The following is a 27,046-nucleotide window of genomic DNA, read 5'->3' as shown; positions in this document are numbered from 1 at the left end:
GGTAAAGGATCAGGCAACCCTCAGCTGTAAAACCCTTTTATTAGAAACACCAAGGTGCAGAAATGAGGCCTTCTTCATTCAAAACACACGGTCAAAGCCATATACATCTCTCCTTTTCATTTCTTGCTCTTACAATAGGATATATGTAGAGACAGAACCCATCCAAGAGTTCCATCTGCTGTTAAATTTCATTTTACCCTTTAGATCAGTTTTTCTCAACCTCAACAACTTTAAGGTGTGTGGACTTCAACTCCCAGAATTCCCCAGCCAGAATGCTGGCTGGGGAATTCTGGGAATGGAAGTCCACACATCTTAACGTTGCTGAGGTTGAGAAACACTGCTTTAGATAAGTCAAAGAGTTGGTCCACTTGTGCTGGCAAAGGGCGACTGCGAGCTCTTGCAGCCACTAATGGAGCTGTTCCTAACCTGTGGCACTCCGGCTGAGTTGGACTACGACACTGATATTGCCTGCTGGGGACAATGAGAGTAGGAACCCAAGGCATTGGAGAAGGCACTTGGGGAAAACTGCTCAAATATGAACAGAACAAGTTTCTGTTCTGATTGTCCCGGATAGTCATGGGCACAGACCATAGCGAGTGATGGTCTCTGGTTTGGTTTGGTTGTAACTTGGGGGGGGATAGCAGGATTTAACTCCATTTCACACTCTTGTAACTCCCACAGGACTGATGTAAATGGATTCACACGAATTTTGAATTTTTAAAAAATCTAAATACACAGACTTAACGTATTATCACTTGACCCATTATTCTGTGCTTCCTGTTGATTTTCAGTTCATATTCTGGTCTAAGACTGCAGTAAAGTATACATTCATTCATTCAGCCTCATTTGGCCATCAGGCCGAATGTTGGGATTTCATCATTTGTGATGGAGGCTTTTATCCACATAGCTTGCCCTAAATTTGTAAGATAGTTAGATTATGTGGTAGTGGCCACCACAGACAAATCTCTCTTCCATAAACTGAACAATGGATATACATATTAAACATAATAACTGCCATGGAAGACAATGTAAGTGAAATCTGCAGGAGGACAGGGTGGTGTAAACATTTCAGTCTGAATGCCATCCCACCTCTTTCCTGCCCCACCTGGAGAAGCCAGTATTCTCTACCCACAGCAGACTCTGTTTTCACTGTTTTCACTTTGGGTGGTGTTATGAAAGTTCCTTCCCTCCAATACACTTTTTTCCTAAAGACTGTTGTACTTTTGCAAAACTTACTGTTTCTTTAGACTTGGGGCTATTTTTGCTGAATGTGCTTATGATCCTGGTTGGATCACAAAAGGATGAGAATGAATCTGATCTCGGGCAGCGGTCAGACCCCCCCACCAGTGGTGGGCAACAGCTGACTGTACTGCTTGTAGGCGCCCCAGCATCTCCCAGCCAGCAACTACGACAAGAGTTCGGAGCAAGATGGACCATGGACTTCTCCTGGTTCCTAATTGCTAACCCTTCGCCTCCCCACAGCCACAAAAGTGGGCCAGGAAATAAACATCACCTTTATTGATATACAGCGGCTCCAGAGCTGGGGAATGCACAGCAGGGCGAGAGGGCGGCTGGGTTGGGCTGGGCAAGTTTATCGCCCACCCCGTAGTCCAACAGGGGAAGTGACTAACATTCATCCTCCCCAAGCAAAGCGAACAAGTTCCGGGTGGCCAACTTTCCCTTTCTGGGGGGAACGGGCTGGCCGGCCCCACTCTTGGGTGCAGAAAGCGGCTCCTCTTCCTCTTCGCCTTCTTCATCAGCATCCCGGTCTTTCTCTTCGTCCTCCTCCTCTCCCGAGCTGGAGATCTCATCCTCCTCTTCTTCCTCCCCCTCGTTTTCCTCAGCAGAGCTGTGTTTGCCTTCTCGGCGGCGAGCCTCCTGCAAAGCTGCAATCTCGGCTGTCTCAAGGTGATGCTCCCACATGGCTGCAGAGAACAAAGCAGAACTGTCAGAAACAAAGCAGGGCCAGGAATAGGCGACAGGGACGTCCTCTAGCCTAAGCCATGATTTCTAGTTAAAAATAAAAGCCCTCTGCCATCCCAAAGTCTGATCAGCTCTGCAATGAGTCCATTCTCCTGCACAAAAGGGCAGAGCATAGTTCAGCATTTATGCTCATATTTTGCATAAATCATTATGCATAATATGCTCCTAATAGTCCCGGCATTTAGGAAGATGGCAAAAATGGCATCTCTTTTGCCAAGCAGTTAATTGTTGATTATTTTGAAAGCTGATCGTAAATTTGGTTTTGGTTTTCATTGCATCGGTTATACTGTTAGCTAAATTTTGATTGATATGATAGCAGTCTTCCAATACTTGAAGGGCTGCCACAGGGAAGAGGGCATCAATTTATTCTCCACAGCACCTGAGGGTAGGACAAGAAGCAGTGGGTGGTGGAAGCTCATCCGAAGGAGATCCAGCCTGGAAATAAGGAGGAATTTCCTGACAGTGAGAACTACTAAGCAGTGGAACAGCTGGCCTCCTGGAGTTGTGGATGCTCCATCGCTGGAGGTTTTCAAGAAAAGATTGCACAACCATTTGTCCGAGATACCATGAGGGCTCCTGCCTTGGGCAGGGGGTTGGACTAGAAGACCTCCAAGGTCCTTTCCAACCCTATGATTCTATGATTGCTGCACGCCACGTTGAGTGTTGGTTTAACCCTGAAAGTGGGGTACACACTGAATAATAAATACAAATAAAATAGTATAATATAAATAAAACAGGACAGGATGCTGGACCTTTAACTCTCTGCACACAAATTCCACTCTGTGCTCACTCTTAATATTCATTTCTGAGATTTTGCTAGCATGGCCCAAATCACAGCCATCCCAACACAGAGACATCCAGAAAATAGACATTAAGGAACTTCATGGAAGCTACTCCCACCGCTTGCATGGATCTCCTTCATGCTTGGCAGCTAAGCACGATGCTGCTCATACAATTAATGCATGTGAAATAGGACTCTATACCAGTATCGAGAAAAGCAAGTGAGATTCTATCAGGACACAGTAACGCTCTCCAGCACTTATGCATGATTCAAGCCAGCTAGATGTGAGTCCTTCACAACTCCTGCCCATTTCCCTTGACCAGTTTTCCTCAGCCTGGAGCTTGCCAGACATGCTGGACTCCTTGGAGATTACAGAAGTCCCATCTATCTGAAGAACACCAGGCTAGGGTGACCCTCTCCCCTTTGGAAGTGCTGGAGAAACTGCTAGAGTGGCTTCTTGCTGGAGACCTTTCTGTGATGTGTAGCCTGGAGGTCGCATGCAAACACAGAGCCGCCCGTCGACTGCAAGGCGTAGAAGACTGTTGGCTGCTCGGTAAACATCATTGCGGGCTCCTTTTGCTGTCTTGTAACCTCGTTTCTCAGCCCAGGCTGAAACGACAGGGAAGGGGATGTGGGGGTTAGAGCCACGTTGAGCTCTCAACTCAGCTGAGATGTTGTTGCTTCAACAACGTTACCTTCACACACATCCCAGGCACACCAAGGGGGTTCAGGCTTGCTGTGTTCAGCGTCCGGATGCCGCAGCTTGAGCAAGGCCTGAACTGGAATCCGGCTGGCCAGGTACCCCACAGAAGTGTAGGGCTCCTGGATCTGGGAAATAGGGTAGATACCAGCCAATATCTGAAAATAAAAAAAAAAGATCTATCGTTTGCCAGGGGCTGCAATCTGATTTACTCTGCAGTGGTTGGCAGACTCAGAAACTGGAAGAAAGGAGAGGGGAAGATATACTTGTTACAAAAGACAAAACCCTAGCTCAAGACATCATCTCCTACAGCACAAGACTCATCTTTCCAGTTATCAGCAACACTGAGTCATCTTGTCTCTCTTCCAACTAACACCCATGAATTGCATAATAGATCCTCCGAAACAAAGTCTCTGATTTTTCATTTTCTTAGCAGGTGGCCCAATACAGGAGATCCAGGTTTGTGGTCCTCTCACCAAAGGGTATCTGGGTGTCTCATCTATAGCCATGAAACATTCCCTGCCTGGCAATGTAGTCTGATGAGCAGAATACCGATTTTAACAAGGGAAGAGACATCCTCCTGCAACCATCACCGAACAGGGCATGAAGTTTTTCCATCATAAAACTCCCTGCATGCCTCCTAGTCTGTCTCTGCAGAAATACACTAAAGCAGCCTTATACAAGCCTTCCTGGGCTGAGAGAGACTCTGGAGGCACGGTACTTGAGACCTTCCAATTGTCTTGTAAGCTCTTTCTAGTAAATTCACACTCATATGTTCATCACTCAGATCCAGAGGCATCAGCAATATAAGTGGGCTTTTTCAGATTTAATGACCACTCATTCATTTTTCCTTAGCCTTCTGTCAAGGAGTTAGAGAAGCACACTTGATGGTCTTCCTTTCATATTCACAATAATTTAAGAAGACATAGATAAGGGTGAGAAATACTTAGTAGATCTCAATCTCCCAGAGACTGGAGATGTTTGAATGCTAATTGCCTTCAACTGCAATTATCATCACTATACCACACTAACATAGGAATCACAAACGAACTCTCCAATTAGCAAACTAGGGCCGGGAAGCCCTTCAGCTGCAGTTCAAGGAAGGTGCTTCAAAGCCCATAAAAGCATCAATGAAGCACCTGTCTGCAATTCTTTACAGCAATTGTGCCTTTAAAGGGTTGACCACAGAGGGAAGGTGGACAAGTCTGAGAAAAGACATGGTGACTTTACATAGTTGCAGATCAGCGATATGTCTGTGCCCCTGCAAACGTCGAAGCATCTTTTGGGAATCAAATCTGACATTTCCACAGCTGTATTGCAGAGAAGAGTCATCAGCAATACTCTCTACCAGAATCGGTTGACTGATCGAACAATGGGCGAATAGTGATTAGAATACCTGCACGTGAAGGAGCCCTAGGCAAATCACTTAACATTCTCACTATCTTGGATTCTGCACCATGAGTTGGAAGAAAATTCAGTCCTTGGATTCTCTAGGCTGGGTTGGAGAAACTCCTTTCTGGAGCCTAGACAGATGTTATTGCTCAGCAGAGACATGGAATAACAATGTAAGGGAGCTTCCTACATTCAATCCTTTATGTGTCTATTCACAATCTTTCAAGCATGTACTCCCACAGCATGAGAGTGTGACAGAAACACGGTTCATATTTATATTCAACTACATCCCAAGTGCTATTCACCCTGGAGAGGAAAGCCTTTACCGGCGTTTTTCCTTTTCTAAGAGTCCTCGTTTCCTTCCAGCTCTCAGAATACAGATCCACACCAGCAGCCAATTTGCTCCCCCCAAACCTTTCCCCATCCCAAACTCTTACCTGCGTTTGCAAGTTACTGAAAAAAAATGAAGTTCTGTTGTATGGATTTGATGATTAGAAATAACATGGATTAATAGAAATAGTGGATGTTGTTTTTTAAACTTAGAGTAAGAGTTGGATGTATATTGTGACTTCTATCTGTTGTGACAAGGGTCGGAAGTCAATTCTGTCTTCCCTTTTGTTCTTTCTTTTTCCTTTTTGCACTTTTAATCTTTACTATTTTCTCTCTTTTCACCTTTTCTTTTTTTCTTCTTTTTCTTAATATTAGTTCTTGTTGGTTTTTATTGTTTCTTTCTCAAAACTTAATCAAGTTATTAGTGTAAAAAACTAAACTTACCTGCTGTTGCCTCTCAACAAGAGACGGGAAGATGAGCCCAGGACAATCGCACAACTTGACCATGGGCGTAAGAAAGTAGGTCTGGAAGTACTTGGTATGGCCAGGAGTGCGGGAGACGCTCACCACTTTGCGGCCCACAAGCCCATTGATGAGAGAGGACTTGCCCACGTTGGGGAACCCTGCAGGGAGGGAGGAAGACCAGACAGGTGGAAAGGGAAGGGCAAAGTCAGAACGGCTCTTCTCACCAACTCCAGCATTAATCTATTACCATTAGAGCAGGGTTCCTCAACCTTGACAACTTGAAGATGTGTGGACTTCAACTCCCAGAATTCCCCAGCCAGACATGCTGGCTGGGGAATTCTGGGAGTTGAAGTCCACACATCTTCAAGTCGCCAAGGTTGAGGAACCCTGCATTAGAGGTTTGCTAGGGGGACCCTTCAGCTCTTCCATGCAACAGGACTTTGGGTCAGGTAGTCTATTACAGCTTGCTTGCTTGTTTATCTAGCTGGCAAACTTATGCAGCCGCCCATCTCACGGAATGTATGCAAACCTAATGACAATTAAAAAGCCATAAAAGACTCAAGTAAAAAAGAAAACATACAAACCCAAGACTGTGGGAGAACAATAGTCACCTGATGTCATACAGCCATCTTGCAGGCTCACCACAGGATCATGGCCAGATGTTGGGAATTGAAGTCCTATATCTAGAGGGGTGCCCTGGTGGGGGAAGGTTGGTTTGCAAGTCTACCAAACTTTAGGGTTTTTATTTTCTTTATGCCACAACTTGTATATATGACTTCCTAAAGGTGGTGCTCTTAAAGGGCCTAAAATACACAGCAAATGGGAGAGAAATGACAGGGAAAGAGGGGAGGGAAGACTATGGAGAAATGCTGCTAATGTGCACTTAAAGTGCCGTTGCCATTGCAAATGAAAATGAAGAAAAAAGATCTCACAGAAAAGGAAAGGCTTGAAGGAGGAACCATGGCCAGGGAAACAGTTCCATGCGAAACAGAAAAGATCACTGCAGGTTTCTTCAAGGGAGCAAGAAATTTCCCATAGGTAAGGGTCATAAAAAGAAAGGAGGACTGAAAGACGGAACAAGTTGTAGGGAGTTTTCTGAACAGTTTTGTGAGTGCACAAAAGCTGGGAATCTGCAGCTGGAGTGCCACATCCCTATGCTTGGCTTCCGTCTGAGCACAACAGTGCGATAGAGCAGTGCCAACCCTCCTCCTTCAGCAGTTGTTGACAGTTGGGTGGCATACAAGTTTCATAAATTATTATTATTATGGTCGGTCGCACAGTCAGCCAGATGTTTAGACTGGATCTGGCATTTTTATCCACTTATCGAGTCCTTCCCAAGGACCTGGGATAGGCAGATGGTGTTGTTTGATGGTGTTGAAGGTATCGTCGCAGGATGGAAGCTGTCCCAAGTAAAGCTGCCTTTTGCAATTGACTGATGGTGATTTTGCCAATGTCGATGGTCTTCAAGTGGTGCTCCAGACGTTTTGGAATTGCACCCAAGGTGCCTATAACTATTGGTACTATCTTTGCTTTCTTTTGCCACAGTCGTTCTATTTCTATTTGCAGGTCTTTATATTTTGTGATTTTCTCCAATTCTTTTTCTTCTCTTCTGCTGTCTCCAGGTATTGCAATGTCCACTATCTGGACTTTTTTGTATTTCTTATCAACAATTGTTAAGTCTGGAGTATCATCATCATTATTTCTGAGTGGCCTGTCTTCCAGGCTGGTGCTTAAAATACAAGACTGCTTATAATAGGAGAAGTCTAGAGTTGGATATGGAAGGAGACAGGAATGCAGGGAGGGATCCCAGAACATCTCATATGACAGCAGAGTTTTAATTATTGCCCGCATGCATCTGCCTCCCTACCACCAAATTCTTAACAGTTGCTTATGAGGCAAAGGAGGAAAGGGGAAAAAAAATCATAAGAGGAGAATAAGGGACACATATTCCATGCTCCTTTTCCCTAGCACTTTCTAAAAATGATCCCTCCCACATTTTAACTTTTAATTCTGCTGTTCTCTTTTCTTAGGTTGTTGCCAGTATGTTTGCAGCCAGTGTTTTTATTTTGTTTGCTGACCTATGGGCCTCCAGACATTCACTGAGTTGGAAGAGACCCCAGAGGTCATGTACTCCAACCCCCGCTCGGCACAGGATCTGCTGAAGCATTTCAAACAGATGCTATCCAACCTCGGTTTGAAGACCTCTGAAGAAGGGGAAGACCCCACTTCATGAGACGGCCTATTCCACCAGCTGACAGCTCTCAGCAACAGACAATCCCCCCTAACATTAAACCTGAATCTACCTCCCCTTGGTTGAACCCATAGTGTTAGACGTCAATTCCTATTAGCCATTCCCAGCATGGAAAACGGTGCTGGATAATAGGAGTTGCAGCTGGGTATCTTCAGGACCAGATGCTGCCCCTCCTGATCTAAGGGTTTAAGGGTGCCTAGTACAGAATCAGACTTTCAGTCTTTTCTGGAATGCGTAACAAGAGTTGTTTTTAATGGAAGTTGAGAGCATTGGTTATTCATTTGCCTGTGTCTTAGAAACAGAGAAACAAGAAAGCCCTCAGCTTTCTTGCAGGGGCTCAATGCAGCATACACAACTCTCCCTCCTCCAATTTTCCCCACGAAAACAAACCTGTGAGGTAGGATGGGCCAAGGGGGGAGGGAGGACAATTGAGTTTCCATGGCTAAGCGGGGACTAGAACCTGGGTTTCTGCATTCCTTCACCTTCACCACCACCTTCACCACTGTAATGGAAGGCATGTGCGAGGAGGATTCTGGAATGGAGGATCAAGGTTATCAGGAGGGAGGGGCAGCATTCCTGAGCAAGCGCTTCCTCAGCCCACAGCAGGACCGTGAGAAGGTGAAGAAGCTGAGGCTGGCCTCTCTCTAGAGTCTCATGGGGTATAGCCACCAGTTGCTTTAGGTTGGATAGTCTGGTGAGATTTAGTCTGGCAAGATTCTGTCTACTAGGTGCAAGCTATTAAAGGAACTATACTGGGCTGGACTGCCTTATTGTCGTTCTTGGGCTGGGCCTGACAACCACCTTCACCACCACCCCACACTTGGGCTGAGAGGGAGGGGCTGGCCCAAAGTCCCCAAGAAAGCTTCCATAGCTTAGAGGGGACAAGGACCTGGGCCCCCCTGCTCCTAGCCCAGCAGCTTCCTCTCTACGCTATGCCACATACTGGCTCTTGGGTTGGGGGAGGATGACTGAACCAAAGTCACCGAGTTTCAATGGCTGAGCGGGAACAGAACCTGGGGATTAGCTAATGAGCAATTCTACACATCTCAAAATCTTGCAACATCAGAACGTAAAAAAACATCTGAAGTGCCTTCCTTGCAATACCATTTATAGCTTCAGCACTGAGGACAACTTTCAAAAGGAAAAAAAAGGAAGTTCATGAAAACGAAAAACAGAATTTAGGCAAGATGCACACTGTTGCTGTATGTCAAAAGTAAACAAGAGCTCTACCCTTCCTCCCGCCTCCACCACTCCCACCCCCCTGATAGCTTTTCTAGGCTGAGGCTAGCATACTTCATTTTATATTTGCCAAAAAAGCTGCTCTAGCGTGTAGAGAGGGAGTTGGTTCCCATCTTAGGCAGTTCTGGTTTACACACTATCAACTTGGTGGCCAGGGGCTGACTTTTCCATCGTGCCAAAGAAAGCTTGCACGGTGCTCCTACAGCACTGGTGCAAGTCGGTGGGACAGGGAAGTCTCAACATTCAGGCACCAAGCTGCAGCAGGGCTTCTCCCTCCCTGTTCCTACTGTGTGTAACCATCAGTAACAGAGTTGGATTGACAAATCCACCACAGGCTTGCTGGTGACTTTGGGCCAGTCCTTCCCTCTCAGTCCAAATCCTAACTGATATAATTGCTTTTTTTAAAGGAAGGAAGGAAGGAAGGAAGGAAGGAAGGAAGGAAGGAAGGAAGGAAGGAAGGAAGGAAGGAAGGAAGGAAGGAAGGAAGGAAGGAAGGAAGGAAGGAAGGAAGGAAGGAAGGAAGGAAGGAAGGAAGAAACAGATGAACTCAGTGTTTCTCAACCTTGGGAATTTTAAGATGTGTGGACTTCAACTCCCAGAATTCCCCAGCCAGCCATGCTGGCTGGGGAATTCTGGGAGTTGCAGTCCACACATCTTAAAATTCCAGGCAGAACATTTTCTCTGCACTTGGGACATCAGAGACTTCTTCCCTTCTGATCAATCTCTTTAAGGCAACATGCCACAAGGATGTGTTTTAGGGAGAAATAGCTGTAAAATGAGTTGATTTTTTTCTTCTGATTTTCCAATAGGAATCAGCTTCTCTCTTTTTTTTCAGCATGCATAGGGCAACTTCCATCTATACCAACTAAAACATTGTCAAGTTACCTTTTAAAAACCTATTGTTCATTCACAAAGTTAGCCAAGAACAAATGAGAAACGAGAGTGGCCATACTGAGCACCTCTAATCAGCAAGTAATAATGCTGTACTACAATCAGACTTTTAGTTGTTATTAAAGAAAACTTGGATTTAATGGGCTATTCCAGGGAAGAAGTGCCCATTCATCCCAAATGCCCATTAAATATGAGACTATGTTGTCCACATCAATCTGTATAATTTGCGTAACGGTGTCACGACCCAAATTATGCAAAATAGTAATGTGTGTCAGTCTGCATGATTTGCATCAGGAAGTCATGATGCAAATGACGTAAATCAATGTCATTTGCACCACGATGCCACGCTGCAAATTATGCATACTGGGGCAAATAAGAAATTTAACATTTTTTCTTTTGTGTATTTGCTGAGTGTCTCATCTGGATTATTTCAAGTGCAATGAACACGGCTGTTATTTCAAAGGTGGGGGAATGTCTAGACAGCAATTCTGTCCACCATAAATGAAATCTGCTAAATGGGAGCCCATTAAATTGAGGTTTTAATCAGTTTGATCTCGCCTTTCCTCACGAGGAGTTCAGGGTGGTTATCCTCATAACAATTCTGTTAAATTAATTAGGTGTTGCATTATAACACCCCATCACATGCTAGGCATTTCTGTTAGTGCAGACTAGTAAAATCAGTTGTACGCTAACAAGGAAGCTAGCATGGAAAGTACCAGCAACAACCTGGGGAAAAGCCTCAAATTTCAGGAGGCAAGCCCCCGCAGCTTGTCACGTGCTCAATCGAAGCACATGATCCCTTGTGTTTCATGTATTATCATATATGGTTATGGGCTTGTATTAGGTAGTGTGACGTATATATGCTTAACCCAGCCCTTTGATGTACTAACCCAGCCCTCTGATGTACTCAATAAAAGAGGTTTCCAGACTCCGGTCTGGGCGCTCTCACCCCCCTCGAAGGAGAATCAGTTTGGTGTCTTCTTTCCCCTCACTCGTGGGAGGCCCGCCGTAACTGCGTGAATGTTACAATTAGGTCAAGAGAGAATGCTGGCCGTGACTTTCAGCAAAGAGTTCCATGAACACGAGAGAACCTGAACCCAAATCCCACCAATTGGATACCCAGTAGTTTAGCCAGTTCGTTTAGGCTGCCATTCAAAATTCACTTACTTTGGAATAAGCCCTGTAAATTCAGTAGTATTACTTCCAAATAGATATGCATAGGATTGCCCTGTCAGGCACACACCACCGGCTTTGTGTTTTGTATGCAAGTTTGGACCTGTTCTAGTCCGTGTCCTTCTACAGCACCTGGGTGGTAATTTCACCAAGCCTTCTCCTCAAAGGTAGTCCTATGAATACTCTGCTCCCTCCAAAATGGCCTCCTGCTGGATGGCTTTGAGGCCAGACTCACCTACGCAGCCGACTGTCAGGATTCCATCTTTGTAGAGCTCCTGGGAGGCTTCACCAGCCTCCATAGCTACGTCTGTCTGATGCTCCACCAGCACAGCCGCGCTTCTGTCATCTTCCTCCTCTTCCTCGGAGTCATCAAGGGGCAGGCCTGCACTAGCAGCATCCCGCTCAATTTTCTCCTTCCAGCTGCTCAAGTCCACTGGCAAAAGAGAGGGGAAATCACAATAACAACAATGGCAGAAATGACCAGAGCCAGTCTGGTGTAGTGGTGAAGGTGCGGGATTAGAAACTAAGAGATGGTGAGTTCTAGTCCTGTCTTTGGCATGAAGCCGGCTGGGTGACTACGGACCAGTCACTCTCTCTCAGCCCAACCCACCTCACGGGGGGCTCCTACATACGGCGCCTTGAATGGTGCAAATACTGCGAAGGTGGGATATAAATCTAGGAATAAATAAAGAAATGTGCAATGTGGTGCCTGAAGTATATGTCAAATTAAATGGAAGAAACTGGAACGCGCGTCTGTATTATTATGTGACCTTGTTGAGATCATTTAGTGACAGACTGGAGAACATTTCTGAGTACAAACACTAACCCTGAGCTTCCAGAGCTTATTCTTTACAGGTAATCCTCGCTTAACAACCATTCATTTAGTGACTGTTCAAAGTTACAACAATGCTAAAAAAAAAAGTGCCTTATGACCAGTGCCTGAAGTTATGACCATTCCAGCACCCCTGCAGTCATGTGATCGTGACCCAGGCACTTGGCAACCAGCTTGCACTTATGATGGTTGCAGCATCCCAAGGTCATGTGATTGCCATTTGTGACCTTCCCAGCTGGCTTCCGGCAAGCAAAATCAATGGGGAACCATGCGATTTGCTTCATGACTGTGTGATTTCCTTAACAACCATGGTGATTTGTTTAACAACCACCACAAAAAAATTGGGTCTGATTCACTTAACAACCACCCTGCTTAACAGCCAATTTTCTGGTCCCTATTGTGGTCATTAAGCAAGGACTGCCTGTATTCCACTGAGGCGAAGTGGCTGGGTTTCAAGGAAAAGAAAATGGATTATTTGCACCTTGAAGCTCTGGCAGCTTTCCTTGCTAAGCCCAAACTGAACCATCATGGTGCTGACTTTTAGGAGCAATTTCATTCTGGGTCAAAAGTAGTGATGCAGGCACAGCCCAAATGTGAGTAGCCGCACCTTTGCCAGCTGTGATAGCCTCACAGGAGCTCAGCAGTTGATCAGGCCCCATAGCTGTGCTCCATCCCTTTCGACGCTTCCGACGTTTTTTAAACACTGAAAGGAAAAAAAAAGGCAGAAGGTTTCAGGTCAAGATTCAAATCCAGAACTTTGGATACTGTCCACGACAGCAGAAGGGCAAGGGAGGAATCAAGGCCACAAACCACCCAGAATTCCTGGGAGTTGGGTGGCATATAAATGTAATAACAATGATCCTGATATTGTTTACATTGTTGGCTGTCCAGATATTTTGAATACTAGCCAGGACGTAGGGGAAGTGAGGTCCAAAACATCTGGATGAACCCAGTTGCTTCTCCCCAGATCACATGTTAATTTACTGACACTGTTAGGAAGTACACTTGCCTGACAAAGGCTGATCACGAAGGGAGTCTACTAAGAAATCTCAGGATGTAGTTAAAGAAACATTCCAGAAGTTGAAGGCAAACCACTTCCATATTATTACAAAGAAGACAACCTGAGCATTTCATGTGGTTACCAGGAGTCAAGTCAACTCAAGGGAGTTCATTGCTTTGTAGAGACCAAACTAACAAACACCTCAGATCTGGCCAATGGCTGAGGACCTTTTCTACACTCCTTAGCCTGCCATATACCTTTTATAATGAAAAAAACAAAATGAACCATTATAATTCTGCTATCTCCCTCATAGCATATGGTGCCATGCTAGGTCTGTGACAGCTCAACCAACACAGAATTACGTTGAAACATGGCATCCCGTGGTAGCTACAAAAGTTTATGAATATGTTTCAGAAAATACCTGCACTGGGATCTTGGTCATGCTGTGGGTAAGAAGTGAAACAGATCACATGGATCTCAGGGAATCGGCTCTTGAAGTAATGCTTCCAGGCCACCACCAGGGCTGGTGGGGCCAGATCAATCTTGTTCAGTACTAGGATGAGGTTTTTCTTCATCTGCTTGGTTACAAACTCATAAAGGGCTGGGGAGAAATTGATGACCTGGACAAGAAAGGTTTGGGAAAGGAAGAAGATAAAATGAGGAGATCTAGAAAAACAAAACACCATCCTGATTTCAATTTTCTAGAGAAGATGATTTGCTTAACTTGTGACAACTGGAAACTGGAGATGGATTTACAGTAATATAGTCTGCATATCTGGTTGCCTTTCCTTCTTTCCAAACATTAGTGAACACGTGACAACTAAACTAAGTGTCCCCTTATCCCTCTGCCCCTTTCTAAAGGTGTGAAGGGACGATGCCCTGGGATCTGCACGTACATGCATTCAGTTCTCTCTATGGGATTATGGAAAAGTAGAATCCCAAATCTTACGTGGCTCTTTGGCTGTAGTTACTAGTTTAAATCTATGCTTCTCTAAAACAATACATGGAAGCAGCGGCTTTCCTTGTTCTTTTGGCTTCATGCAAATAATCTGAGTCATTTTAAATGACGCTGGATTTCAGCTCCCATCATCCTTGACCATTTGCCTTCTTAGCTGAGTCTGACAGATGTTCCACAACATTTGGAAGGGCAAAGGTCACTCTCCCTGGCTTTAGTTTCAATGTTGTATCACAATGGGCTGTTCTCTTCCATTAGATGTCCCAGATACTGTCTACTGCAATGTAGCTCAACCTTGCTATTCCCAGAATTCTGGGGAATTCTAGGAGTTGAAGTCCACACATCTTCAAATTGCCAAGGTTGAGAAACACTGGTCTACTGTCTCTTGGTGAATAAAGGCTTCTTCATTCCATCATCCAAAAGAAGGAGAATTTTGTTCATTAGGGCAGAGCAAATGATCAAACATCTCCACATCTTTAAGTCAGGATGAATAAGTGGCACATGAATTAACAACCACAGAAGAAGAAATAAAAATACAAATAGAATGCCAACATCTGATCTTTCCATGCTCCTCTATAACTCTCGCTGAACAAGTTTGGATGAACCCAGTCCACAGAAAACAGCAGCAGGTCCTCAATAGGATTCTCACCGGGTGCCGGATGTCTGTAATGAGCAACACAATGTCTGACATCTCCAGTACACGCCACAGCTGCCTCCATGTCTAGAAAGGAAAAGATGTAAAAAAGTCTCCTCTAGGACTTATGTTCCTCTAATGAGCCAGTCACAACAGGCCTGACTCTTTCAACCTTTGTTCTTGGAGCCATATAATTAATATTGCCCAATCAATTCCAGCTCTCAAAGAGTATAGGATTTCTTTGAAGAATCTAGAAATACAAGAATAGACCTCCCCAATCTGGTGCCCCCCAAACGCCTTGACTGTCAAGACTGATGGACAGCCTTTAACAATTGCTAATTAAGGAAATTGAATCCAGCACACCAGATTTGTGAAGGTACACTAGAATAAGTTTTTTTAAGGGGCAGAATCAGCACAGGCATAGTAAATAGATTGGCATATGCGAATTGTGATCTTTATGTTTTACTAAATTGCTGTTAATGTATTATGACAGTTGGGTTCATCCCTGAAAAAAGAAGCCTACATCCAAACATCCAAGGTTAATCAACATGCAAGCATCATGAGATTTTCACATTATCTGCCGCACAGTATAATTTCTTGTAGAGAAACTGATCCTGGATACAGAGAAAAGCGAACTGACTTCAACAACGGGGGACAAATGTTTATATATTTGTTTCTACATCACCGCCCCAGCACTTCCCCCCAAATACTGAGAGGTGCAGCAAATAGTGTTGGTGTAAATTAATGTAGTTACATTTTCCTTCCTGTTCTATCCTGCCCTGTCTTTAATCCTTGCTTACCACTTCATTGTTTCTGTACTTTGGTCAACAAAGCTTATTCCAAAAGGGAGTATGCAGTTAGCTCTGTTTCTCAACCTTGGCAACTTTAAGACGGGTGGACTTCAACTCCCAGAACTCCCCAGCCAGCATGGCTGGGGAATTCTGGGAGTTGAAGTCCACCCGTCTTAAAATTGCCACGGTTGAGAAACACTGAGTTAGGTAAGTAAAGCAGCCAGTTATGTGTCCTATAGATAAGAGGACATCATACCACTCTCACACAGCCCAGAACCAAAGCTCTCCCAAAGGAGAAAAGTGGACAACATTTTTCAATCTGGACAGTGCTCTGTGTCCTGCCAAGGAGCCTCCTAAGTTCTGCCATGATACCCTGTCCTCACTGCCAGGTAGACCGCTGAAACGGTCAGTCTTCTCTTGCATGTTGAGGTTTAAGGAATATAATAGGGGCCTTAAACCTTTTGGAGGTGTAAAGCATGCATTTTCTCCCCCAAAATGAGAAAGCTAGTCTCAGCTGCTCTGAGACATTCTGGGGGCTTCGAGTGGGGTGCCTGGAGGCCCCGTAGCTTAGGTCTTTCAAGAGCTTACCTCCAGATTGTGCTCAAAGTAACTCAGCTGATTGGGCTGGAATGTACTATAGATATTCTCTAAATATTCCCGGAAACAATTCTCCTCTCGTGCCAACAACTGATCCTTGGTCATTTGGTAATTCCAAGGGGGACGTTTAGGAAAATCGAGTACTATTGGAAAAAGGAAAAACAAGAAGCGGTCAGGAAAACTTGCGAGCATTGTGAAGGAAGCGGGAGTAAAGTCCTAAGAGGATAGAAATATTCTGACTTAAGGAACGTACTCAATCCCCCATGTATGATCTTTCTCCTCTAGGAATCTGAAAATCAGGTGATGTGAAGTCAGATTGGAGAAGGATGAGAAACTGATAGCAGCTCTGTTGTCGCTATTGTAGTGACATTAAATTAATTCTGAGAGGTCTGGGCAAGAAAGGATCTTATCACAAGAAGGGTGATATAATATTAAGAATGGGAGACAAGTGTGACTTTAACAAGGGTCAGCAGACTCAACACAATGTGGCAAAAACAGAATCTTGTATCCCAACCAGCCCTCCCCAACTTGATGTCCTTCAGACATCTTGGGACTAGAACTCCATTTTTTTTTCAGCCAGCATGCCATTTGTTGGAAAACCTGGTAAGCAATTACACTGTGTTTAGAAACAGACGGATGAGCAGAATGTTTGTGCTGAAGCTTCAGACTCATTCATGCACTTCAGATAATTAAAAGCTCCTCAACGTAAATGGGTCTCATGCCTGAAGCAAGATCTCCAGAGACCAGGAAAGTAGTGTATTAAGAGCAAGAAATGGCAGGAGGAGGGGCGGGGAGTCCTTCAGATTCACCTACCAACCAAGAAGCTTTTCCTTGACCCTCTTCACTTACCTGAGCCAGTCTTGTAAACATCTTCTATGTCCACCTCTGTCTCGGTTTCTGGCACCGGCTCCAAGACCTTCTCCCGGGCAATCTTTTTTCTCCGTTCCACTTCCTCTCTGCTCTCCCGCTCAAAGTGCAGCCGGTATCTACCAGGTAGAGGAAACCGTAATGGCGGACATCAGCTAGGGGCTAAAATGGAGGGGCCATTTTTGAAAAGAAAAAAAAAGAACCCTAGAGAGACCTTCTACTATAGCTCAGAACTAGGAAACCACTGCTTAATTCATGACTACAAGGGGTTGAGCAGTTTCTTGGACACAATTCTGGGCTTGCCAGAACTTGAAGGAAGGACCAGCTTTGAACTGGACTGTAAGCCACCAATAACAATGTGGTCAAAGGTTCAGCCCTATTAATTATTATTTTATAGTCTTGTAGCTTATCCTGTTCTCCCTCCTTAAGGAAGAAGAACATCTACACAAGCAATAACAAATACAGCAATAAAACTATCTAGAAGGGCTCAAAAACATGCTGAGAGGACCCTTAATGTTCTTCCTACAAGTAAGCAGCATAGAAGCCCTATGTATCTCTAAGCACAGGAAATTCTAGAGCAGTGTTTCTCAACCTTAGCAACTTTAAGATATCTGGACTTCAACTCCTAGAATTCCCCAGCCAGCATGGCTGGCTGGGGAATTCTGGGAGTTGAAGTCCACCCGTCTTAAAGTTGCCAACGTTGAGAAACACTGAGTTAGCTAAGTAAAGCAGCCAGTTACGTGTCCGATAGATAAGAGGACATCATACCGCTCTCACACAGCCCAGAACCAAAGCTCTCCCAAAGGAGAAAAGTGGACAACATTTTTCAATCTGGACAGTGCTTTGTGTCCTGCCAAGGAGCCTCCTAGGTTCTGCCATGATACCATGTCCTCACTGGCAGGTACACCGCTGAAACGGTCAGTCTTCTCTTGCATTTTGAGGTTTAAGGAATATAATAAGGGCCTTAAACCTTTTGGAGGTGTAAAGCATGCATTTTCTCCCCTGAAATGAGAAAGCTAGTTTCAAGTGCTCTGAGACATTCTGGGGGCTTCAAGTGGGGTGCCTGGAGGCCACGTAGCTTAGGTCTTTCAAGAGCTTACCTCCAGATTGTGCTCAAAGTAACTCAGCTGACTGGGCTGGAATGTACTATAGGTATTCTCTAAATATTCCCAGATTAAAAACTCTGTTCTAGAGACTGAAAGGTAGGGTGCCCTAGAAAAAATCATTATTTTATAATGCTGACATCTGACATGACATTTGAAGTGTATTTATTTGATTTATATCCCATCTTTCCTCCAATAACAGGGTTTTCTAATATTCCACTATAAGCCTGTCTGTCTTATCCTGACTCTGAATGAGATATCTTTTAACTTATTCTATTCTTTAAAATTATAAAAAGGAAAATAATATCTGAGTCAAGCCTACAGACTTCAGCTCCTTTTTTTTTTTATCTAAAAATCTGAAATGCCAGGAGATGGATTTTTAAAAAAATAAGATTCAGGTTTATCAACTGAAAAATGGAGTCATTTGAATGTTTCCTTTGAAGGAAGCCATGTTAGAGGGAATTGCTCCCCAATAATAACCGTAATCATAGTTAGTATTACTAAATACATTTTAATATTACTTTCAGACCACAAACACAAAAATAAGCTGGATACTTCATGAGAACCTTAAGTGATACAATCATAAAAATACAATAAAATGAAGTAAAATATTCAATAAAAATATAACAGCATAACAGCATCAAAACTATCAGAGATAAGTCTCATCCAATGTTTATAAGCTGAAGAGATCAGGATGTGATGGAATATAGCTTGAAGAGGAGGGAGATATGAGAGAGCAAGGCTATCAGGAAGGAGGGGGTGCATTCCAGGAAGGGAAAGGAGACAAAAGACAATACAGTCCGCAGGGAGAGCGTGGGAAGCAAAAGAGGTTCAGGATAGCCACTCCCTAGAATCTCACAGGGTAAATCCATTTGTTGCAGCCGTATAGATTTAGTCTGGCAAGATTCTGTCTATAAGGTGTAAACAAATAAAGGAATTTAACTCAACTGGACTGTTCCACCATTGTTCTTGGGCTGGGCCTGACACAGACTGATCTTTTTTGACATTGCACACTGGGTGCCAGACAACTTTCTCTGGGCAGAACCTCATAAATCAAGCAAGCAAACCCCAAGAGTTTCATCCTTCCGTAACTTGGGGTCCTCCATATATGTTGGAATGATGACTCCAAGAATTCCAATCAGCATAGCTAAGCCTGTGAAGTTCTTCAAGCACAGGTGAGGTGGTCCTCAACAGAGAACACAACTTCAGATGGTTGGCCATGTTCTGCTCCTCTCCAATTGTCTTATAGCTAACCATCATGATGGAGAGTGGCAGATTGGGGAAGGGGCCTTAGTTCTTGTTCTTTCAGAAAGCCTCTATATTACCTGTTGGGATCATAGCCCCGTTCACCTGGCTTGCGGACCTGAGGCTGCTGATTGAGTTTGCGGACCTGCAGAGAGAAAGACTCGCTATCTGATGTGTCCGTGTGCTCCTCATGTCGATCATGGCTGCCACTCCGGCTGTTTGAACTTGACCTCACACCATCTTGAAAGCCTGGAAAGATGCCAAAGGGAAAACCAACAAAGAGAGTTAGCCTATCTTACATGCTGGTAGCAATGGTTTCTTCAATAATGATTGCATCTGACATTATGCTAAACCACAGGCTAGGGCAGAAGCAGGCCATTGGGTACTCTTTTCAAAGTCCATCAGTCTTAGCCAACTCTGGTTTGTGCAAGCTGCACCAGCCTAGTCTACTCTGCTATGAGTGCCCATTCTTCTTGCTTCCTGCCTGGGTGGTCAAGAGGAATAGCTTGAAAACACTTATCGCCGCTTTAGTTAACTGTGTATTCCCATGCCATGCAAAGTCAAGATCTCTATTTGATATTAACTATGCTTTGCTTGAGCAAAACAACTTCAGAAACCAGCTTGCCGCAACAACAGTTTGTGCCTCCATATGTCACCACAATCTAACAACAAGAGCTCCCAGCTGCTCATGAAAAGAAGCAGAGAACATGCAAGCTGGAAGAAGTCTAGGCTTCTTCATATATGCTCAAACAAGATTAGCTACACGCTATGAACTCGGGAAGAAGCTAAACCCTAACTACTCAGACTGACACTGCTGGGCGAAACAGCCTTAACATTCAGAACCCCTAGACTGCAGTTCAAACTCTGAGAAACGGGGAATAAAGCAGGAGGAGGAGCAACACAATGGGAACTTGGATACCGACAACAGGGAAAGTTGGAATCCAGACTGCCTGCTAATCCACATTTTTGTCTGGGGTTGCAAAGTGATGTTGAAAACAAGGAAGCAAAACTACTCCAGAACGTGCAGGTGCTGAGAGGCAAACAGAGGAAACAGAACAAAAGCAGTTCCAGAGTTATTCCTGGGAGGGGAAGAGAGCCCTGTTAGAGAGAAAAGTCTAGTTCCAAAAGATAGAGGGAGGAGTGGTGGGGAAGGGAGGGGAGAAGGGACTCATTGCCAGAGTGGTGGGATTTGCACTGTAAGATTCTGGATGAGCTCAGCGCTTCGACCTTGCCAGGCAAGGCACAAACAATCACTGTCCAAAAGACTTGCCACAGGCTGCCTGATATTTTGGAGTGATTTTTGACTCAGCAAAGAGGGAGATGGGGCTGAGCAACTGGAGCAGATGACTCCCCTTGAAGGAGGGGTGAATATTCTTGCTGTCAGCTGCTTCCAACCCCCAGGCATCTCGGTCGATTGTGGGTAAGGAAAACACCTTGGCAGGCCAAGTGTTCACAGCACAAAGCAGAAGCAGCAAGAGATTTCATTTCCTCCTTCGCTGACTGCAGAAGACCACCCTAAGGGAGACTCCCTCCCAAAGCATTTAGAGACATAAACACAGTCTGTGTATACGCAATAATGGACTTTTGTTCTCACTGGCCGATCCTCTACATGTAGATTTTTGCCCTGGGAGTGCTCAGAAATGGCCATGTGGCCTGGGAATTCCAGGGGTTGGTCCATATAGCTACTGCGTTACCCCGATTAAACAAGGTTATAATAGTGAGCAAGGCCACCAGATGTCCATCACTCCAGTATAATTTGAAGTCGTTTCCCTAATACCCAATTGGGCTTGTTATCACTTACTTGTCAGGTTGCTAAAGCACTTTATTTCCTTGCCAAAGCATACCTTGGGAATATGCTTGCCCAGGGACAATTTTGACCTCAAACCAGAGGTTAAAATGGTTTTTTTCTCTATGCACTTTTCACTGGTGCATTGGACATAAAAATGCCTATGGGGCATTCCTTCTTGGACACTGAAAACAGAGTGCCCTCCGTTTTAGACACACAGTTTTCTTTCCATACCTACTTGCTTGGCAAAAAGGGGAAAAAAATCAATGATTATTTTACCGCTGCGACATTTCTTTGCACGCCTCAGCCATTATTAGTATATCAGGATATTAATTGTCCCATAGCATCTGTCAAGCAAAAAAAGGATTCAGAGAATTTAGTTTTTTTTCTGACATCATAACCTCGTTTTGATTTTCAAGCGTTGAGAGCAGCCATGCAGATTTTGGATTCCGATCCACTATTGAAGTGTAAGAATCTTAATTAAAACACCCCTGATAAATGTCCATTGAGATTTTGCTTAAAGACATCTGGTGAAAGGGAGCCCACCAGGTTTCTGAATCAATACTTCTATTATTGAACAGCTTTTCCTAGTAGGAAAATGAAGTAGAACACATTATTTTATACATATTTAATATTTAAATTAAATGCAACATATCCAGTTACCAAGTTCTTCTATTCTCACAAACCCAGTAAAGAATCTTGAGAAACTTTAAACAAATATGCCCAATTAAAGTCAGGCCATTTGTTCCACAAGACTCATGTATTTATTTAAAACATGACTTTCCTCAAAAAAGAGTCAAAAGTTGCTCACGTTTAAAAATATTAATTACCGTAGCGGAGTAAAAGTAAATGGAAGCTATAAGGAACAACGCTAAAGCAACATCAAGAAGAAAAAAAAGTCTGTGAAAACTCCAAAAAGAGTTAAAGCCAGTTAGAACACGTCAAATCCCTCTTAACAAAGCAAGCTAGCAATGAAAAGCCATTAACAAGAGAGGATAACTTGCAGGGCTGTAAATTCTTCCCCCCCCCCCCCAAAAAAATAGTGGTGGATACTTTGCCACTTGGGGGAGAAACCAGATGGCACACGCAGGTCAGTTCTACCCTCGACCATGTGCCCACTTGAAGGTGGGCACATGAAGAATGGCAAGATGAACTCCACCTATCACAAACCACACGATGTAGACTTGTCTTACTTAAATCACAGGTGAGGAGATATGTAGTAAAGCATCTCCTTCATTCAACCCCCTCCTGGACTACCTGTGTGTGAACATCCATAGGAGTACAGCTCAGACAGTGCCCTGATTTGGAGATGAGGGAGTGGAGGAACCCAACTGATCTCTTCATCTTTTGCAATAGCCTCCTTGTGTTTCTTCAGAAGGCTAGACACAGTTTGGTGCAGTGGTGAAGGCACCAGGATAGAAACCGGGAGACCGGGAGTTCTAGTCCCGCCTGAGGCCCGAAGCCAGCAGGGCGACCTTGGGCCAGTCCCTCCCTCTCCACCCTAGGAAGAAGAAGAAGAAGGAGGCCAGGGCAAACCACTTCTGAAAACCTTGCCAAGAACTGACTCAAAGGCACCAACCAGAGAGAGAGAGACAGTCAGTCAGTCAGTCAGTCAGTCAGTCAGTCAGTCAGAGGTTAATTAAAACAGCCTTCAAACATTAATCTGACAGCTATAGATGGGAAGCAACTCCATGCAGATGAGGACTACTGTATCTGGCTTGCAAAATCTCATATAGTTGTGCCATGGCAACAAAGGACTGGAGATTTTTTGTATCTCTCTGCTGCCATCTAGTGATCTTCTGGAATTTTACAGCACTGATCTGATGGGTTTTATATATAGATGGGCAATGTAGGAAGAGAGCCGTGTAGTCTACGGGGGCAAAAAAATCAGCAGGGGCCCGGTAGCACCTTTTCCAACTAACAGATTTTTATTAAAAGGCATAAGATCTTGTGAGCTGCAGCTCGCTTTATTAGACACACAGATGCATCTGATGATAAGTTGCAGCTCCTGAAAGCATATGTCTTTTAATAAATTTTCATATAAGTAAATTATGACACCATGGAAACTAAGTAAACTAATAGAGAATGGAAATACTCTCAACACCTAGGTTAGAAATGTAACACTTGGCTGCGGGAGGGACAGAAACCAAACAGCTACTATTTTTTCTAAATAATAATTCAGCCTCCTCCTTCAGATCCCTGTTTTTTAATTCAAACACTGCCATGTTATTCATTTCCCCCTTAATCAGGATGCCCATTTCGACGAATCAAGCAAGCTCTGACATCTTGATTTATCCAGATCGGCTCATCGAAAAAACAGAAACTTTTTTTTTCAGCAAAGAAATTTGAAAGGGTAAATTCTGGTGTATGACAGTGATATTTCTTATGATGAAGTTATCATAATAAATAAAGTCTCCTGCAAGTTGAGCTCAACTCCTAGAGCAGGGTTTTTCAGACTGGGCTCTGCCAGAACTTGATGGACTGCTGTCAGAAACTAAAAAAACCCCAAAACCTTCATCACTAGAGCTTTGCCTCTTGATCGGGGGTTCTGAGAAGCTCTTTTTTTCTTTTTTCTAAACCAATAGGTTCTGCAATCTGAAAAGGTTTGATAATCCTCATTTTAGAGATTTTATGGACCTACCCATCCTTTTTTTTTTTTTTTTTTGGTAACCATACAAAAACAGTTGTCACTGGTTTCTCTCTCTCTCTCTCCCTTTTTTTGGTGACTTCCCAGTCTAGCCTATAGCTCTGGGATTTCCTAGTGGCCTCCCATTCTAGTACAAACTAGGCCTGGCCTTGCTTAGCTTTGTAGGCTCAGCTAAGGCTAGCCTGGTGCTATTCCCTGTGATAGAGGACTATCAAGAGCTCCTGATCATGATGGCATTATATAACACCATGCTGCTACCCAGCTAAGCAATGTGTCCTAATCCTTCTGAACATTTCTGTTAACCAGCTATGGCTCTGAATTGTGGAAATGTTACTGCATCTTTACACCCCTTCCAAATTCCTCAGATAAGCAACCATGCCCTTGCTTGCTAGTTTGACCTAAAGATCTGCTGCTCTTTTGACCATTACTGGCTTCTTGATGGCTGCTATTTGTCCTTCACTTGAACCTTGTTGTAAACTAAGCAAATACTGCTGAGACAGTTTTTCCTTTGAAAAATGATATTTGTGGTTTTATATTATAGGAATTGTAACTTTACAGCTTTACCTACGGTTTGAATTGCCCTGGAAGGACACTGCTGTGAAAAGCTGCCCCAAAATAGGTTCTCAACACCACGTGAATCGAATGTGGTACTCTTCCTAGACTCTAGCGTGCTACAGAAAATGGATTATTATGATCATCAGTTAAAGGACAGTGACACATGCCTACTTTCCTATTTTCTGTTATGGATTTGGAAGCTGCCACACAAAAGTTTTGCTCTGAGCCAGCTGCCTATTTAATTCCCTGCAGTGTTATTTCAGTACTATTAGCACACAATTCATAACCCTCCGAAAGCCTTTTTCATCCTGCTCCCTGCCATGAAGGCTTAGTGTTTTTCAAAGTATTCTGCACAGCAACCATTTATATCCCCCCCCCCCCCGCTTATTGCAAAGGCATTGCTCTCCTTTGTAAAATGTCCTTGGTGATTTTACACAACTACAGAAGAGGCTCCAATGCTTCTCTTTTGCTCCCTCTTCCAAAGATGCTAAAGTCAACAAAATCTTCCAGGCAGCCTGGACCAATCCTGCTATTTTTAAATACGCTCACATCAGGAACGATTGTATATATGGGTATGAATGGCTTGTGGTTATTCAGCTATAATAGCACACCACCCAGGGACATGATCACCAATCCAAATTCATTTTTAAAATGATTTTTTTCATTGATACACCACACATGTCCATCAGGAGTTAAAAAGCCCCATGGCTCTGACTATAGAAAATCATTACTGCAAGACTTGACTCAGGAAGAAAAGGTTAGGCTCACATATGCCTCACTGTCAAGCATCACAGGGAAGAACATGGAACAGGCCTGTGCAATTGGCAACCCACCGCACTAAACAGAGAACACCTGTCATGGATGACAGGCCATGAGTGACTCAACACACCTCTTGATTTTGCAGCCCCTAAATGCAGTCACTCTGCTTTCCTTCCTGCCACCTGGAAGACAGACCCCACTTAACTTGGCAGGGAGCTGCAATATGGAGAGGTTTCACATGAAACCTAGAAACTTTTCTCTGCAATCCTAAACAGAATTCCATACAACGAAGACGCTGTGCAGCAGGATTCAAGGTTGCTGCCCACGTTAAAATCCTGGATTTGTGACAACCCATCCAGTACAAACGGCATTCTTATCATTGCTATATTATTCATTACATTTTATCTCACCTTACTTTTAAGGTACTCCAAGCCAAGCCCCCTATGCTGTCACTCTCACAAAAACTCTGTGAAGCATGTTGGTCTACTTCAAATGCCTTTTGAAGTGGTTACCTAGGGGGGTTTATGACCCTGCTGACATTTGGACACACGCCTTTGACATTTCTAGTACAACACTTTAATCACTGCACCATACTTGTTTTCTCTGATATTAATTCCCCTGACTTCTAAACTAAAGCTTTATACCAAGAGGTTTGGAGATATTTAATAATAAATATAACTAGGAAGAAAATAAAATTAAACATGAAAAGTAGAACATAATGAATGCCTATGGACTCCCATATATATTTCTAGAGGAAAGTGCTGCTTCCCATGTCTGAAATATATTTCTTCCCCTCAGTTTTGGGGAAGTGAGGTTGTACCTATCGATGGGATAAGTAGTTCTAATAAGCAGTTTAGGTGGGAAAAAAGAGAGAGTGATATAATACCTACTGCATTGCAGATATTAGGGCAAAGAAATCCAGCTTTACAAAGAAAGAGTTATCTTTCAAGTATGGCTTAGAAGACACAGGAAAAGTCATTCTGCAAAGATTTAGGAAGATGGCTTGGATTTATTTTGATCTAGATTAAAAGAGGAAAGTAGAAGTCAGGGGCTGCTGCTTTCTCGAACAAGCTCAAGAGGTGGATTCTCTTAATTATATCATTAAATGGAGAAGGGTTAGCTGCTTCAAGAAAGAGTTGGCATTTCTGTGCCATTGCACTGAACACTCTCACTTTCATAGCAGTCATCTTAGTTAAATTAGGGGCACCCCCCTTTTTTTTTTAAACAACTTAGAAAATTAGCTTTAGCTTCAGATCTTCCAGAACACAAACGGAAGACTGGAATGGAGAATGTCAAGTGCATTCTAAATACTTTAGGGAAAAGATTGCTGTCTACAAATCATTTCTCTCCGTATAACCCCAACAGGAAGAAACGTAAAGGTCACACTTCTCTCCCCCCACTAAGCAATGCTTCAAGAAGAGGAGCTCCCCAAAGGTGTCTATGGATGATCATGAGATAAGGGGGCAACCCCCCCCAAGCAAAACGTTATGGGATGTCCGTGGGAGAGGAAGGAAAGGGGACCACCCAGGTGCTAAGGACAGGAACTCCTGCACATGCTCCCAAGGAGGCAGGGGAGCTAGAAAGATGCTCCAGATGTCTCTTGGAGGGAGAGGCGCCCCGCCCCCTTCCCGCTGCCCCTCTCGCTCCCCCTCTCACCCTGCCGCTTTCGCTCCCGCTTGTCCTGCAGCTGCTTCTTCTTCTGCTTAGCGCTGAACGGCCTCTTGCGGGGCATGTCCTGTCCCGGCTGCCGTCCCCTCCTCTTTCCGCTCCTCCAGCAGCACCGAACTCGCAGCCCCGGAGTGGAGGAGAGGGGTGGAGCTAAAAGAAAATTACTCCTTCGGCGGGGAGAAAAGGAACCAATAAGCTCGGAGGAAGGGAGTGGAAGCACAGTGGAAGGGGCGGAGCCGGCTCGAACTAAAGAATGAGAGATCGTGACGTAGAAGAGGGAAAACATCGAGCTGGAGGACGGGGGTGGTTGGGGCAAACCATTGCGGGCAGGCGAAAAGGGGGAAGGAGAGGTAATGGGATGCGCTTGGGAAAGGAATGACAGCGACGATTATGGACTGTACC

General features: G+C 44.1%; 1 protein-coding gene across 1 annotated transcript; it reads right to left on the bottom strand.

Annotated features, from left to right (window-relative positions):
- Positions 1–52: 52 nt before the first annotated feature.
- Positions 53–26,797, bottom strand: GNL1 (G protein nucleolar 1). Its single transcript, XM_088134606.1, has 12 exons — positions 26,633–26,797; positions 19,310–19,478; positions 16,864–17,000; positions 16,006–16,157; positions 14,642–14,713; positions 13,459–13,657; positions 12,645–12,740; positions 11,441–11,638; positions 5,631–5,809; positions 3,460–3,622; positions 3,233–3,373; positions 53–1,925 (listed from the first exon to the last, which is right to left on the bottom strand). Exons 1-12 carry the CDS (start codon positions 26,706–26,708, stop codon positions 1,627–1,629), a joined length of 1,881 nt encoding a protein of 626 aa, XP_087990732.1. The 5' UTR covers positions 26,709–26,797; the 3' UTR covers positions 53–1,626.
- Positions 26,798–27,046: the final 249 nt, after the last annotated feature.

The sequence above is a fragment of the Python bivittatus genome, unplaced genomic scaffold (assembly GCF_059951505.1).
Source record: "Python bivittatus isolate LINGU-HERP-01145 unplaced genomic scaffold, Pbiv_v1 ctg000080_np1212, whole genome shotgun sequence".
Lineage (NCBI taxonomy): Eukaryota > Metazoa > Chordata > Lepidosauria > Squamata > Pythonidae > Python > Python bivittatus.
Note: the sequence above shows the minus strand (reverse complement) of the source record. Positions and strands in the feature narration are given on the sequence as shown.

Bases quoted from the DNA above. Each gene is read 5' to 3' on its own strand.
- GNL1 (XM_088134606.1), bottom strand. From the start codon at position 26,708: ATGCCCCGCAAGAGGCCGTTCAGCGCTAAGCAGAAGAAGAAGCAGCTG. The intron at 13,658-14,641 runs GTGAGAATCCTA...TTTCTTGTCCAG, and splicing joins TTACAGACATCCGGCACCCG to GTCATCAATTTCTCCCCAGC. The intron at 3,623-5,630 runs GTAAGTTTAGTT...TTTTATTTTCAG, and splicing joins TTGTTGAGAGGCAACAGCAG to ATATTGGCTGGTATCTACCC.